This window comes from Hyperolius riggenbachi, chromosome 5, assembly GCF_040937935.1.
Source record: "Hyperolius riggenbachi isolate aHypRig1 chromosome 5, aHypRig1.pri, whole genome shotgun sequence".
In the NCBI taxonomy this organism is placed as follows: domain Eukaryota; kingdom Metazoa; phylum Chordata; class Amphibia; order Anura; family Hyperoliidae; genus Hyperolius; species Hyperolius riggenbachi.
In genome coordinates, this window is record NC_090650.1 from 19,602,497 (window position 1) to 19,617,400 (window position 14,904).

Sequence of the window (14,904 nt, forward strand, 5' to 3'; positions counted from 1 at the left end):
GCCGGCCAATCAGCTGCCGCCAGTGCAGTGAATATTAAGTAGCCATGTGCGCGGCTACTGTAGCGGCATCTCCCCGCCTCCTCTCTGCCCCCCACTGAGCATGTGCAAACAGTCTAACGCGGCTATAGCCGCTCTAACGCCGTAGCATGCTGCACTTTCGGCAGAACGTGCAGCGTTACATGTAACGCAACGTGGGCAGTGTGAACAGCCCACTTGTGTTACATTGCTGTGCGTTGGGGGAGCGTTACAGGCTGCACTAACGTGCGCCTGTAACGTCTTAGTATGTAAGCAGCCTTAAAGGAAATAATTATGGCAGCCCCCATATCCCTCTCACCTCACATTCACTTGAAAGTCATGGGAGAGTATAATGCTAGGTACACACCATACAATTTAATCCAGAGTAGATAGATTAACCCTTACAGTTAGGTGGAAGAAGTCTGCAACCTTCACCAAGTCATCATGTGACCACTGCAAAAACATTTTTTCTTTTTAATAGTTCCAGAACTGTTTTGGTTTATAAGAACAGAAACATTCTTTGTGTGGGTGCTGCAGGGGATGCAATTACACAGCCACTCAATACCATACCATACTCATTCAAAGAGAAAAACGATACATTTAAATGCCGGTCAATGACAGATCGTGGGAAATATTTCCCAGTAGTTAATAGCAAAGGCCCCTTACTTCCTAGCAACAACAAATTTGCAGGATATGTTAAAAAGATAGTGGGAAACAATATTTAAAACAAAAAAATTTGTATTTTGAGAGAATGTTCTGAGTGTGGGAAATCTGAAAAAAAAAATGGTGTGGGGCCCCCCCTCCTGAGCCTCTGTAACACCTTGCCCCCCATGCAGGCTGGGATAGCCAGAATGCGAAGCCCCAGCTGACTGGGGCTTCGCACCCTGAGCTATACCAGCCCGCATGGTCCATGGTATGAGGGGGCTCTGGGGGAAAGGGGCAGCCAAGCCTTCCCCTCTCTACCCCCCCATCCCCGGAGCCCTTATCCAATCCATGGACAAGGGGCTCTTCCCCACCTCCGGTGCCCCAGGAGGAGGTGGGGGCGACGACTCCCTGGGGTGTTCATGGTGGTGTCTAGGAGTCCCCTTTAAGAAGGGGATCCCAGATGCCCACCCCCCCTCCCAGGAAAATTGGGTACCCCTTACCCATTTCCACAAAGGGTTAAATGAAATAAAAACACAACCACGAAAAAAGTATTTTATTATTCTAAATTAACCATAAATACTTACCTGTACCTTTTTTTTAAAAAAATTCCCACGCCAATATATCCTCAGAAATAATCCAACGTATACAGTATCCTCCAATCTTGCGATCTTTAATTAAGTTGATTGAAGATCTCCCACGGCAATTACCTATACTATACCTTAGAATGCGTCTTGCTGACGCATAGCGCCGACTCCCGCTGTCCTTCCCACCTCCTCACCTGTCACCCTCACCTAGCCTGGCACCTGGTGCACCCATGGTTGCACCGGGTGCCAGCATAGGTAAGGGGTGACAGTTGCGGGCAGGTGGGGAGACAGCGGGAGCCGGCGCTATACTTCCGCACAGGATGCATCCTAAGGTATAGTAACTGGCTCATAAATGAGCCAGCTCTTTTTGTATTGAATCGAATGAACCGGCTCTGAATCGATTAATTGGATTCAATACAAAAAAGAACCCGCTCATTGATGAGCCGGTTACTATACCTTAGGATAGCACCGGCTCCCGCGATCTCTCCCCACCTGCCTGCACCTGTCAACCTCACCTAGGGTGGCACCCGGTGCACCCATGGGTGCACCAGGTGCCAGGCTAGGTGATGGTGACAGGTGAAGAGGCGGGGAGGACTGCGGGAGTCGGTGCTATGCGTCCCTATGCAGGACGCACTGTAAGGTATAGTATTGCTAATTGCCGTGGGAGATCTTCAATCAAGGTAATTGAAGATCGCAAGATAGAGGATACTTTATACGATGGATCATTTCCGAGGATATATTGGCGTGGGAACATTTTTTTTAAAGGTACAGGTAAGTATTTGTGGTTAATTAAGATTATTAAAATACTTTTCTCGTGGTTGTGTTTTTATTTCATTTAACCCTTTGTGGAAATGGGTAAGGGGTCTCATTTCTCCTGGGAGGGGGGTGGGCATCTGTGGTCCCCTTCTTAAAGGGGACTCCCAGATGCCACCATGAACCCCCCCAGGGAGTCGTTGCACCCACCTCCTCCTGGGGCACTTGAGGTGGGGAAGAGCCCCTTGTCCATGGATTGGACAAGGGCTTGGGGGGAGAGGGGAAGGCTTGGCCGCCCCTCTCCCATGGAGCCCCCCCATACCATGGACCACGCGGGCTGGTATAACTTAGGGTGCGAAGCCCCAGTCGGCCGGAGTTCCGCATTCTGGCTATCCGAGCCTGCATGGGGGGCAAGGGGTTACAGAGGCTCAAAAGGAGGACCCCACTTCATTTTTTTTTCAGATTTCCCACACTCAGAACATTTCCCAAAAATAAAAAAATATATATTTTTTTAAAAATATTGTTTCCCATTATCTTTTTAACATATCCTGCAAATTTGGTGTTGCTAGGATGTAAGGGGCCTTTGCTATTAACTGCTTGGGAAATATTTCCCACGATCTGTCATTGACCGGCATTTAAATGTATAGTTTTTTCGTTGATCTTTTAAAATCGATTTTCTCAAAAAGTAAAAGTCATAAGTCTTTTTGGAAAAAAAATTCCCCTTGCTCCCACTTTTCTTCTTAACATAACCTGCAAATTTGGTGATTCTGGCATTTAAGGGGGCTTTGCAATTAACCCTTAAAGTCGGCGGGTTTTGAATCACGACTTTGTGATCATGGCCGAATTTTTCCCTGACCCAGATTGGAATCCACCCGTATCGAATTCGAGTCCATTCGAACCGGCCGAATCCGACTTTTGACCCGGACCCAAATTCGAATGTACTCGAATCGAATTTGGGTACATTCGAGCATCCCTGTTCAGGACCTCTGGGATTCTTCCAGTGGCATAGTTAAGGAGTTGTGGGCCCCAATGCAATTTTTACAATGGGGCCCCCCAAGCACTCTATACATAACAATTGATACGGCACCCCAAAACATGCCAATGGCAACTACAGTGTCAGAGGTGCAAGAAGGGGATGGGGAACAGTTTGTTAATGATAATTACAATTCAAAGTATCTATAGAAGTGATTATGCGCACAGGACCAATAGAGAGCTGATACTGTAGTTGAGGGAGGGCCCCTTTGGCCCAAGGGCCCAGATGCAGTTGCAATCTCTGCAACCCCTATTGCTATGCCCCTGGTTTCTTCAACATAGCCTGGGGTTACCTCACACACCACAAAATACATTCTAGTAGGTCGTGGCAGTTTCCAGGCTAAATAGCTCCGAGAGGGAGGTGGTAAAAGTCCCTCCCCCACTCCTGTAGACTTGATCATGCTGTTGCCAGAGGTGCCCCATTAGGTAGCCCCCAGTATTAGGTAGCCATATGTAGCCCCCCCCCATGCCCTCCCCCCACTATAAGTGGCCTGGCCAGATCTAGCCCCACCCCACCCCAGTATAGGTAGCCAGACTTAGCTCACAAAGTACGAGTTGCCAGCTGTAGCAACCCCCCCTCTGCCACCCCAGTATAGGTACCCTGCATTATAGTTAGCTGGACCTAGCCTTGCCCATAGTATAGGGAGCCAGATCTAGCCCTCTTCCCTCCCCCAGTAAAGATAGCTAGATGCCCCTCCATCCCAGTATAGGTAGCAAGATGTCCTACAGTATAAGTGGCCAGATCTAGCCTCCCGCTCCCCCTGGTATATATAGCCAGACGTAGCCCCCAGTATAGGTAGCCAGACCTAGCTCCCCGATTATGGGTTGCCAGCTGTAGCACCCCCCCCCCCCTCCCTCCGCAGTATAGGTAGCCAGATGCACCCCCCTCTGCATAGATAACCAGGTGTTGCACCCCCAGTATTGGTAGCCAGATGGTCACCCATACTCTAATGCCCCTACCATAATCATACTCTAATGCCCCTACCATAGCATAGGGCCAGCTTGAGGGACGGCAAAGCCAATAAGCTACCAGGATGTTTTGGGGATGTGGGAGGAAACCAGAGGAAATCTCACACTAGTGCTGCAAGGTGAGAGAACTAACCACGTCGCAACAGCACAGCTCCTCAAGATAGAACTTACAGATATGAAAAGAAAACGCAGCTGGGATTTCCCATTGATAAAATAAGAAGTCGTGTGTCCTTATAGAAAATATTTATTAAATCTACACAGCTCTCTTTGATGGGTATTGTACATCAGGTTAAGTTGCAGCAGGGCTCTAGAGCAGGCTAGGCTGCAGGTCTCCAGCACAGGATGGCGGGAAGAAAGGCAGGTGGCTCAGGCGGCTTTCAGCTTCTGGCCCCTGTCCGCTTCGATGGCCAGGACTCTCTCGCGCTCTTTGATCAGCTGGATTCCGCAATACGTCACAAACCAGATAGACAGCGTGCTGATCGGGAAACCTACAAAGGCAGAAAGTGGTGATCAATGACCAGCGGAACAGAGGCCTGAAATTGGGCACTTTCCCACTAGAAAATGCGTTTCCTTCCATTTCCACTACCATGATTGTGCCACAATCACCCTCTATGCCCTCTTTCCCTGGATGTATGGAATAATTGGTAATGAGTCAGATAGGTACCCTATGCCTAAGCCCTCTTTCCATGGACATATGGAATAATTACTAAGGGGTCAGATGAATACCCTATGCTTATGTTCTCTATCCCTGGACATTTGGAATAATTAGTAAGTGATCAGACAAACACCCTTTACCTGGACATTTGGAATAATTGGTAAGGGATAGATACCCTATCCCTCTATCCCTGGACATATGGAATCATTGGTAAAGGGTCAGACAAATACCCTTTACCTATATTCTCTATCCCTGGACATTTGGGATCATTGGTATGGGGTCAGATAGAGACCCTATAATGCTCTCTATTACTGGACATATGAAATAATTAGTAAGGGGTCAAATTGATATCCTATGCTTATGTTCTCTATGCCTGGACACTTGGGATAATTGGCCGCCAGTATACATACAAGGATAAGTACATAATAAATCATTTGAAGAGACCAAAACGTTTTTCATAAAGATGAGCTTGAATTTTTAATATATCCAAAAAGTGCAAAAAATTATTCACAAATCTTCAAAAAAAAAAGGGACTCAGAGCTCAGGAAACTAAAAAGATTTATACATACCTGGGGCTTCGTCCAGGCCCATATGCTCCGATCGGTCCCACTCCATCGTCCTCAATCTTCTGCAGCGCCGGTACCGGGTCCCGTCACTTCCGTCATTCGCAGCCCGTCTACGCAGGAGAAGTGCGCTCTTTACGTATCTCGCCAGCAGCTGCTGGAGCGATACGTAGAGGGTGCATTTCTCTTACGCCAGACTGACTCAGACTGACGGAATGCAGGGACCAGGTACCGCAGCTGCAGAAGGCTGAGGACGGCGGCATGGGAGCGATCGGAGCAGATGGGGCTGGAGGAAGCCCCAGGTATGTATGAATCTTTTAGTTTCCTGAGCTCTGGTACACTTTAAGACACGACATCCTATAAAAAAAATGATGGGATGTTATGTCTTAAGATGAATTTCTTTTGATGTTTTGAGAGTCAATTTTTTTGCACTTTTTGGAAATATTAAAAATTCAAGCTCATCTTTATGAAAAAACTTTTTGGTCTCTTCAAATGATTTACTATGTAATTATCCTTGTATGTATACTGGTGAATAACTGGTGTGGTGGTGCACCGCTAAGAATACATTTTTTTCTGGTCTCCTAATTTACACAAATGCATTTGGGATAATTGGTAAGGGGTCAGACAGAGACTATATACCTATGTTTTCTATCCCTGGACATATGGAATAATTGGTAAGGGGTCATATGGAGACTCTGTGCTCTCTATCCCTGGACATATGGAATAATTGGTAAGGGGCCAGATGGAGACCCTATGCTTTCTATCCCTGGACATATGGAATAATTGGTAAGGGGTCAGATGGAGACCCTATGCTCTCTATCCCTGGACATATGGAATAATTGGTAAGGGGTCAGATGGAGACCCTATGCTTTCTATCCCTGGACATATGGAATAATTGGTAAGGGGTCAGATGGAGACCCTATGCTCTCTATCCCTGGACATATGGAATAATTGGTGAGGGGTCAGATGTAGACCCTATGCTCTCTATCCCTGGACATATGGAATAATTGGTGAGGGGTCAGATGGAGACCCTGTGCTCTCTATCCCTGGACATATGGAATAATTGGTGAGGGGTCAGATGGAGACCCTGTGCTCTCTATCCCTGGACATATGGAATAATTGGTAAGGGGTCAGATGGAGACCCTATGCTCTCTATCCCTGGACATATGGAATAATTGGTGAGGGGTCAGATGGAGACCCTATGCTCTCTATCCCTGGACATATGGAATAACTGGTAAGGGGTTGGATTGGTACCCTTAACCATTGTTTAGTGATAATAGTATTTTGGGCTGAAGAGTCGCCTCTCTGCCCACCTGTGATGATGATCCTCCTGGCCACAAGTATAGCAAAGTCCAGACTGTTCAGGGCTAATATATTGTACAGGATGATGGCCCAGAAATTAGCGGCACCGAATACTCCCCGGATCCTCCGCGACATGGACTCCGGTAAGGAAGCCTGATGGGAAGCAGAAGACAATGTTAGGTTAGTGTTACCTTCTTATTCCATGGATATAGATATAGATATAGATATATATTGTGTTTTTATCCCAGAGTAAAATGCACCAAAAATGACTTTTTTTCCTATGTAGCTGTCAATTACATTAGGTAGTAAAAATCTGTCAAATCTGAGTTAGGTTTTGGGATAGTTCAACTCCTCAGGGGGGATTTTCAGGATTGTATTTACTTTTAAAAGTGAGATGGATAATAAGATATAAATTATGAATTAAGGTAGATACGGTGGGATAATTCATGAGTTAAGCCTTTTATTTAACATTTTTAGATATTTCATGAACAGATAGAAGCCCCTATTCAATTCTTCTAAGTTTTCTCTCAGGAAATACATTTTCATCTTATCCAAAATAATTTTTAGCACTTGGCAATTGAAGAAATATTGAAAAGTGGGTAAAGGTCAAATCTATTTTTATCTTCTGTCTTTTCTGGCTTGCAGTGGATTTAGAAGATGTTTCATTAATAAGGTGTGAAAACATTTCTTGTGAGAAGACTGTAAAAAAAACTAATTCAATAACAGCAACAAAGAGATAAACCAGATAAGAAGAGAGATAAATCATGAGTTAAGTTAGATAACTTGTGGTTACCCTGAGTTCCTCTCACCTCCAGCTTGGCAAATGGCCCCAGCTCAAAAAATTTCTGTACCCAGAGTTCAAAGTTCAGACCAAAGCAGTTGAAAATGGACCAGATGTAGACGATGTCACAGGGGCCCAACCACAGCGTGGTGACCAGGAACGTGGAGATGGTGGCCAACAGCTCCTTCTTGATGTTGTCATGTCCCTCACCGAGGAAATCATAGACGTACCTGAGTTAGAAGGCAGAGGAGTTATAGTATGATAAACACGTGACCTCAGTAGTTATCAGAGAGCATCCCACCAGTACACAGACTATTCTGTACAAATCCGCCTCCCATATTTATGAGAACAGGACTTCTAGGGAGCTTCTCTCATCACCCCCCCCCCCCCCCCCGGCTCTCTTTATTTCCTGTTCGAAATGGTGTGCAGCCAGCCAATCACCATGCAGCTTCAGTCCTATGCATGGTGATTGGCTGTCTGCAAGCACTTGTAAACTGGAGAGGAAGTGAAGTGGGCCTGTATCATCTGCAGGGACCTCTGTGTACTGTGTCAGAGCTCAGATCAGGGTAACGTGCTTAGAGTTTGACCCCGGGATTTATACTTGCTGTGCACACTGATATTAAGTGCAAGAACGCACTGGCAGAGGATGGGTTAAAGGACTGGTAATATTTTTCAGAAAAACATCCAAATGAAAAAAAAAATGTTATGAATTAGAGGTCTATTTATAAAAACAGGTGCAGGAAATATTCTGCCTAGTTGGTGAAATGAGTTTGACCACTTCTCATTTATGGTTAGAGTTGGCAAATAATTCTAGCTTTCATGTAAATTGAATGCAAAATGTATGCAGCTCAGAACTGGTTATTTACTGGTTCGATTTAAAGCTGTAGATAATATGCATACAATTTGAAGACAATCCAGAATGATTATCATCTTATTGACAATCTCTGGTTATGAAAGCACGCACTCTTGTTGGGTTTGGCTATTTAGAAACATTCCAAATGGATTTAGAATAAATCTGAATTAATGTTAAATGAATTAGAACATGAAAGATGTGTTCCCTGAGGTACCGTACTATGATGCTCTTTATAAAGGTATAGTTAGCGTTAGTTATTCAGCTCCAATTTGACACAATTGGGAAAGCATTCTTTACACATTGTCTCCAGGAATGGAGGGGAAGTGACCTCTAGTCTCCACAAGTGATATCACAGCTTCATACAAAATATTTTTGTATAAAGTTCTAAATATTTGTTTTCTACATGGTTTGTGCATATGGCTGTTTGTGTTTGAATAGTCACTTGATTTGCATTTGAAAAACATTTGCTTTCATTTTCCTGTCCACCATTTGATTCCAAAATAATCGGGGAAGGAATTCAAAGCAGAATAAGACAGATTTACGTAACCGGAAAGTAAAACAAATGAAAAGTCAAACTGAATTCAAACACAAGTTTACACTGCTCCGGAAGATCTTATCCTATGTTTAAACTCCACTCACATACATGTGCACATGCACACTTTCAAATTAATAAAGCTATTGAAATATATTTAGGGAAGAGCTGTTTTTTCCCCCTAAACTGACCAAATAAATCCATTGTTGTTCCAGAAACACATAAAACTATGAGAAACGCACAATGCTGCACAATGCTTACAGATTCCCTTTATTCGGCCACTCCCCTTCTGAAGGACCTATATGTGGCCACTCCCATTTTGGAGGACCTATATGTGGCCACTGCCCTTTTGGAGGACCTATATGTGGCCACTCCCCTTTTGGAGGCTCTATATGTGGCCACTCCCATTTTTCAGGACCTATATGTGACCACTCCCCTTTTTGATGACCTATATGTGGCCACTCCCATTTTTGAGGACCTATTATGTGGTCACTCCCCTTTTTGAGCACCTATATTTGACCACTCACATTTTTGTTATCGTACTTGAGCTAGGCTCCATTTTGGTTCCGATAAACCAATAGAACTGTTCCTTCCCAGTGATAAGGATGCAAAAGTGCAACGAGAAAGGAGAGGTCGACTTCCTAGACCCCCAGCGATCTGACCGAACATCGCTGTCCAATATCACAGCACACCCCAAACCACACAGACAGCATGACAACATAGCAGCCACCAACACAGCTACTTACTTGCACAACCAGTCATTAATTCCTCTGTCAAAGTGCCTGAAACAGCAGAAGAGAGCGATTTTATTTATGATGAACTGTAGTGAAAATAATGTAATGCACTTATTTTTTTTAACAATATTACTTTATACATTTTTTAGTCAGTGTTTGCCCATTGTAAAATCTTTCCTCTCCCTGATTTACATTCTATAATTGATCATAGGTGGCGACTTTGTCCTCGATCTTTAGTCCTGTCAGGTGATTTCTCTGGAATTGTTATTTACTGAGAGTTCTAAAGCCAGAAGAAAATATACCTGGTCTCTATACCAGTTTGGAGAAAACCCTTTCTACTTCCATTTTTTTTCCTGATAAGATAAAAAAGACCAAACTGTTGGCTTTTTGCAAGGATCTGTAAAGCAAGGGGATTTCCTGCTGCATGCTAAAAGAATACTTATAAGTGTACCCGAGGCGCAGGGCCGGGCCGAGGCATAGGCTGGAGAGGCTCCAGCCTCAGGGCGCAGTGTAGGAGGGGGCGCAGAATTCATTCAGCTGTCATTCCTAATTGTGTTTGAAGCAGAAAGAAATAAGAAAAGGGGATACATAGCAGTGACTGCAAGCCAGATAACTAGATATTAAGGTGTTGGGGAGGTTGGGGGCCTTGTGGCCCTCTTAGTCTAATAGCAATCAGTGTGTGATGGCTGGGGTGGGAGGGATGGAGGAGGGGCCTCTTAGTCTAATAGCAATCAGTGTGTGATGGCTGGGGTGGCAGGGATGGAGGGGCGCACTTTGGTGTCTCAGCCTTGGGTGCTGGAGGACCTTGTCCCGCCTCTGCCGAGGCGACATGTGACATGATGAGATAAACGTGTATGTATAGTACAAAACATATCAATAACCAGGCTGGTTTACTTGTTTTATTTTGCTGCCTGAAAGAATTTATTTCTAGGCATGGAAGTGACAGCTTCTGTCTTGTCAGTACCTTGTCAGGAATACAGTAAACATCACTGATAAGCAAATTACAGTCATAAATGTTTTCCTGGCAGAATACAACATCTGAAAGCAGCGGGGGGTGGAAAAATGTCAATAGTTACTGTATTTTCATAGGAACACTTATTAGGCTGCCACTGAGCAGAGACAACAAAGCATTCAATCTACTTTGTAAATGTTTCAATGTAAAATAAAACCATGGGGTAACTTAAAAAAGGGTCATTTTTAGGAGTAGGAGGATAAATACAATTGTTTATCTCATCAATTTATTTTCACCTCGGGTTCACGTAAAGGAAATATATGTTAAATAGGAACTCTAACCTTCCCACTTGCCAAATTAAAGGCATCTGTATGTATTTGGCTAAAGTTAAGGCAGCACTTTGCCCAATGTGTGTGTTCTGTCTTTACAAAGCCTAACCTTCAAGCCACAATGTCAACCGAAAACCGATCTTCTTGAGCTAAAACCTTAAGTCTAACTCTAAACTCCAGCCTAACCCATAGAAGTTCTTGGCATCAAGCTAATTTCTCTAAACCTCAGCATGATCCAACATACTTAAAATACACCATAATTAAATTACACCACCCAAACAAAAACGTAAATATTAACTCTTCGGTACATAAAAGAACATTTTAAAGAATTCCCTGTGTGTAAAAGCTTTTACGCAAATGTAATAATTGCTGGCCAGGATAAGCTCTCTGCCTGGTCTCTTCACTCTGCTCCCCCTCCCTCCTCTGTTGAATAGATACATTGTCGTAGCAATGGCTGAGTCACTTTAGCAGAGTAGGGAGGGGGAGCAAAGTGAATAAACCAGAGCTTCTAGCTGGCGATGATTACATTTGCCAATGAACAATAAGCACAGCAGTATGAACTTTTACTTTACTCTGCATAGAAAGCAAACATTTTTACAAACAGGGCCAATTGCAATTAACTTTTTTTTCCAGAGTTATCTCCTAGGAGATACATTTCATCTTTTTAAAATAGTTTTTCAGCATTTTACATTTGAAAAAGTACCCTACAGTTTGTGAATAAGTACTATCAGCATTTGTTTGAGTATTTTCTTGCTTGCTAGTGGTTTAAAAGGCATTTTATGACAGGGTCTGAAAATATCACCTTGGAGAAAACGTAGAGAAAAAGTAAATTGCATATGGGTCAGGGAATGCTTACAAATGTTCTTTTATGTACCTAAGTTTAGGTACTTACATTTTAGTTTAGGGAGTTTAATCCCAGTTTAATCAAAGACCTAACTCTAAATCTTGACCCTCACGCCAACATCACCATCTCATTGATAATGTCTCTTTCCTATACGGAAACCTGAATGTTGCTGAGTGAAAAGGAGTGGAACCTAAAACACAACCTTTGCTAAACAACACACGCGCATATGCCAAAAACTTCAAACCTGAAAAAATTGCACCAAGTATGAAGATAATACCATACTAACAATGACTTACGTTTCGGCAAAGACATAAAGCATGGTGATACATTTTGGTGGCTGCGGCGGGTCGAAGTGGTCCAGCCTAGAGATGGTATTTATTACTCCGAACATCACAGCTGCCTTAACCCAGTCGTACACCAAGTTGGAGTAAGCCAGGCCCGCTGCCAGAGAAAACAAGCATTGTTTCATGAGTTTATAGGCTTCCGTCCATTAATTTACATATGCTAGAGATGTCTGGTATTTGACTAGTGATGTCTGAAGTGCCTACAGAAAGGTGCCACAGGAAGCCGAGAGGGTGTGTCCTTTACTGCAACACAGGAAGCTGAGAGGGTGTGTCCTTTACTACAACAGGAAGCTGCATGATTTTCATTTTGGTGGAGGTTTCTGATAGAAAATAAGTATTGCAAAACCTCTCAGTTCCACGTATTAGTATAAATTCCACATATGGATTACCTTTTATGAGTTGCTGCGTAGAATTATAAATAGTTGACCTGTTTCTCGGGACCAGAAATTTGCACTTCCCAATAGAAGGTCTCATTAATCACCAGAAAATTTTAGCTAACTTTATCTTTGTAGCAGCCAAACAGACCATTGCCAAAGCATGGAGGACCTAATGTATATCCTTTGAAAGTTAGAGTTACAAACGTTATGATTCATGAAGGAATCGCGGGAATTCTGGAGACTGCCCTGTCAAAGCAGCTCGAGTTTGGGACCCTTGGAGTCATCTGGTTGAAGGGGTAGGGGACAAGGCAGGGTGGGCAAGATAGTGTCAACTGTGGAACCCCATGTCTGAGGCTTTGTCCTCTTTCTCTACCCCCTGGCGGGGGAAGATAATAATTGGCTTACCCAGGGACCAGTCCGAGAGTTTCTTCACACACTTCAGGTCGGACGGGATGGTAAGGATGTAGAGGAAGTGGAAGAGAACATTCACAAGCAGGATGATCAAGACATTGACCAGCGCTTGGACCCGAATGTTCCACATCTCGTTCTCCTTACGGCTCAGTGCTTTGGTGTTTACCTGTGACATGGGCATAAAATGGAAGAGAGCACATTAACAATTACCGGATATATAAGAGCAGCTCCTCCAGCCGCAAAGGTACCTTATAATTTTTTTTATTTTGGGGGGAGGGGGCAAGAGCCCCATGATTTCTAGCTATACCCCTGCTTATCATCTATTCTATCCAATCTATCATCTAATCTATACACCCTATATTATCAGCTTCAATGGTCTCCCTTTGCAGGCAGAGCCTTATTTCCCAGTGATATAGCGTCCTCCCTTCATGCTGTAGGGTTGAATCCTTGTAAAAGGCAAGCTTAGGGTGTGGCTGGGTGTGCTAAATATCTGTACAGCAGTCTTTCACTGTGGCATGATAATTTGTGCTGCATTTTGTCACAATGATGGGTGGATAGGTAATTTTGCTAGTAACAATAAATCCATGACATCCTAAAAAAACAACATGAAAAATCAGGGTTTCTCTAGCTGGTCTCTAGGTTTACAAAATTTAAACAAACTACTAGCCCCACGGTTGTTTCTCCCTCCTCTCCAGGCTGTGTGTTCACAGACCAGCAAACCCCACCCACTTAGAGGCAGAAGCCAGTGATGTCGCTTTGTACCCTCCCCTTAGAACAAGACAGTTAGGAGTGTTACTGACTGTATAAGCTTCCAGAAGGCTGAATTGTAGTCAGAGAGAACAGTCATGTAATTAATGTCATTTAGACGGAGAATCCATAAGGAAGATATTAAAGAGAAACTCCAACCTAGAATTGAACTTTATCCCAATCAGTAGCTGATACCCCCTTTTACATGATAAATATAATGATTACAGACCATCAGACCATCAGGGGGCGCTGTATGACTGATTTTGTGCTGAAACCCCTCCCACAAGAAGCTCTGAGTACCGCGGTACTCTGGGCAAACTGCCACAATGTAACAATGTTCACAGACAGGAATTAGCTGTTTACAGCTGTCTCTAACAGCCAAAACAGCTAGGAGCAGCTACATAACCTACCCACAGTAAAAATGTCACCATGTAATAAATGTCAGAATGTAAATCGGGGAGAGGAAAGATTTTACAATGAGCAAACACTGACTAAATCATTTATACATAATTATGGTAAAAAATGAAGCACTTTTTTTACTACATTATTTTCACTGGAGTTCCTCTTTAAGCACTTCTAACAGTCATGGCCAGGCTATTACTATTCTAGAATATACATCAAAATCATTAACATGAGTAACTCTTCAAAAGGGCACTTTGGCGAAAAATTGTAAAATTTAAAATATGTGCAAACATAGACAAATACGAAGTACGTTTTTTTCTAGAGTAAAATGAGCCATAAATTACTTTTCTCCTATGTTGCTGTCACTTACAGTAGGTAGTAGAAATCAGACAGAAGTGACAGGTTTTGGACTAGTCCATCTCTTCATAGGGGATTCTCAACAAGGCTTTTATTCGTTATAAAAATATTCCCTAAAAAGGATTTAAACAATGATGCTGGCCAGCCTCCCTGCTCGCTACACAGTTTTTTGGCAGTTGGACAGAGCAACTGCCATTCACTAAGTGCTTTTGAAAATAAATAAATCCCTGAGGATCCCCTATGAAGAGTAGAGTTGGGCCGAACGGTTCGCCGGCGAACGTGGTTCGCGCGAACTTAGGTGGTTCGCGTGCGGGTGTCGCACGCGAACGTTTTGCGGCAAAAGTTCGCAAAAATCGGTTCGCCCCATAATGCACCTGAGGGTCAACTTTGACCCTCTACATCACAGTCAGCAGGCCCAGTGTAGCCAATTAGGCTACACTAGCCCCTGGAGCCCCACCCCCCCTTATATAAGGCAGGCAGCGGCGGCCGTTATGGCCACTCGTGTGCCTGCATTAGTGAGAGTAGGGCGAGCTGCTGCAGTCTCTCATAGGGAAAGATTAGTTAGGCTTAACTTCTTCCTGGCTGCATACCTGTTCTGTTCAGTGAGCCCTCAGCCCACTGCATACCTGTACTGTGATCCTGCCACTGCATACCTGTTCAGTGATCCTGCCACTGCATACCTGTTCATTGATCCTGCCACTGCATACCTGTTCAGTGATCCTG

The 14,904-nt window shown here is 43.8% G+C and overlaps 1 protein-coding gene across 2 annotated transcripts in view; it reads right to left on the reverse strand.

The window, feature by feature from the left end:
• Positions 1–4,226: 4,226 nt before the first annotated feature.
• Positions 4,227–14,904, reverse strand: part of HHATL (hedgehog acyltransferase like) — a 54,650-nt gene continuing 43,972 nt past the window's right edge. For both annotated transcript variants that reach the window (XM_068238523.1, XM_068238522.1), the window contains 6 exons: positions 12,670–12,841; positions 11,840–11,984; positions 9,431–9,466; positions 7,328–7,529; positions 6,530–6,671; positions 4,227–4,486 (listed from right to left, as the gene is read on the reverse strand). In XM_068238523.1, the coding sequence (XP_068094624.1) occupies positions 4,365–4,486; positions 6,530–6,671; positions 7,328–7,529; positions 9,431–9,466; positions 11,840–11,984; positions 12,670–12,841 (819 nt within the window). In that variant the 3' untranslated portion in view covers positions 4,227–4,364. The remainder of the gene's footprint in view (positions 4,487–6,529; positions 6,672–7,327; positions 7,530–9,430; positions 9,467–11,839; positions 11,985–12,669; positions 12,842–14,904) is intronic.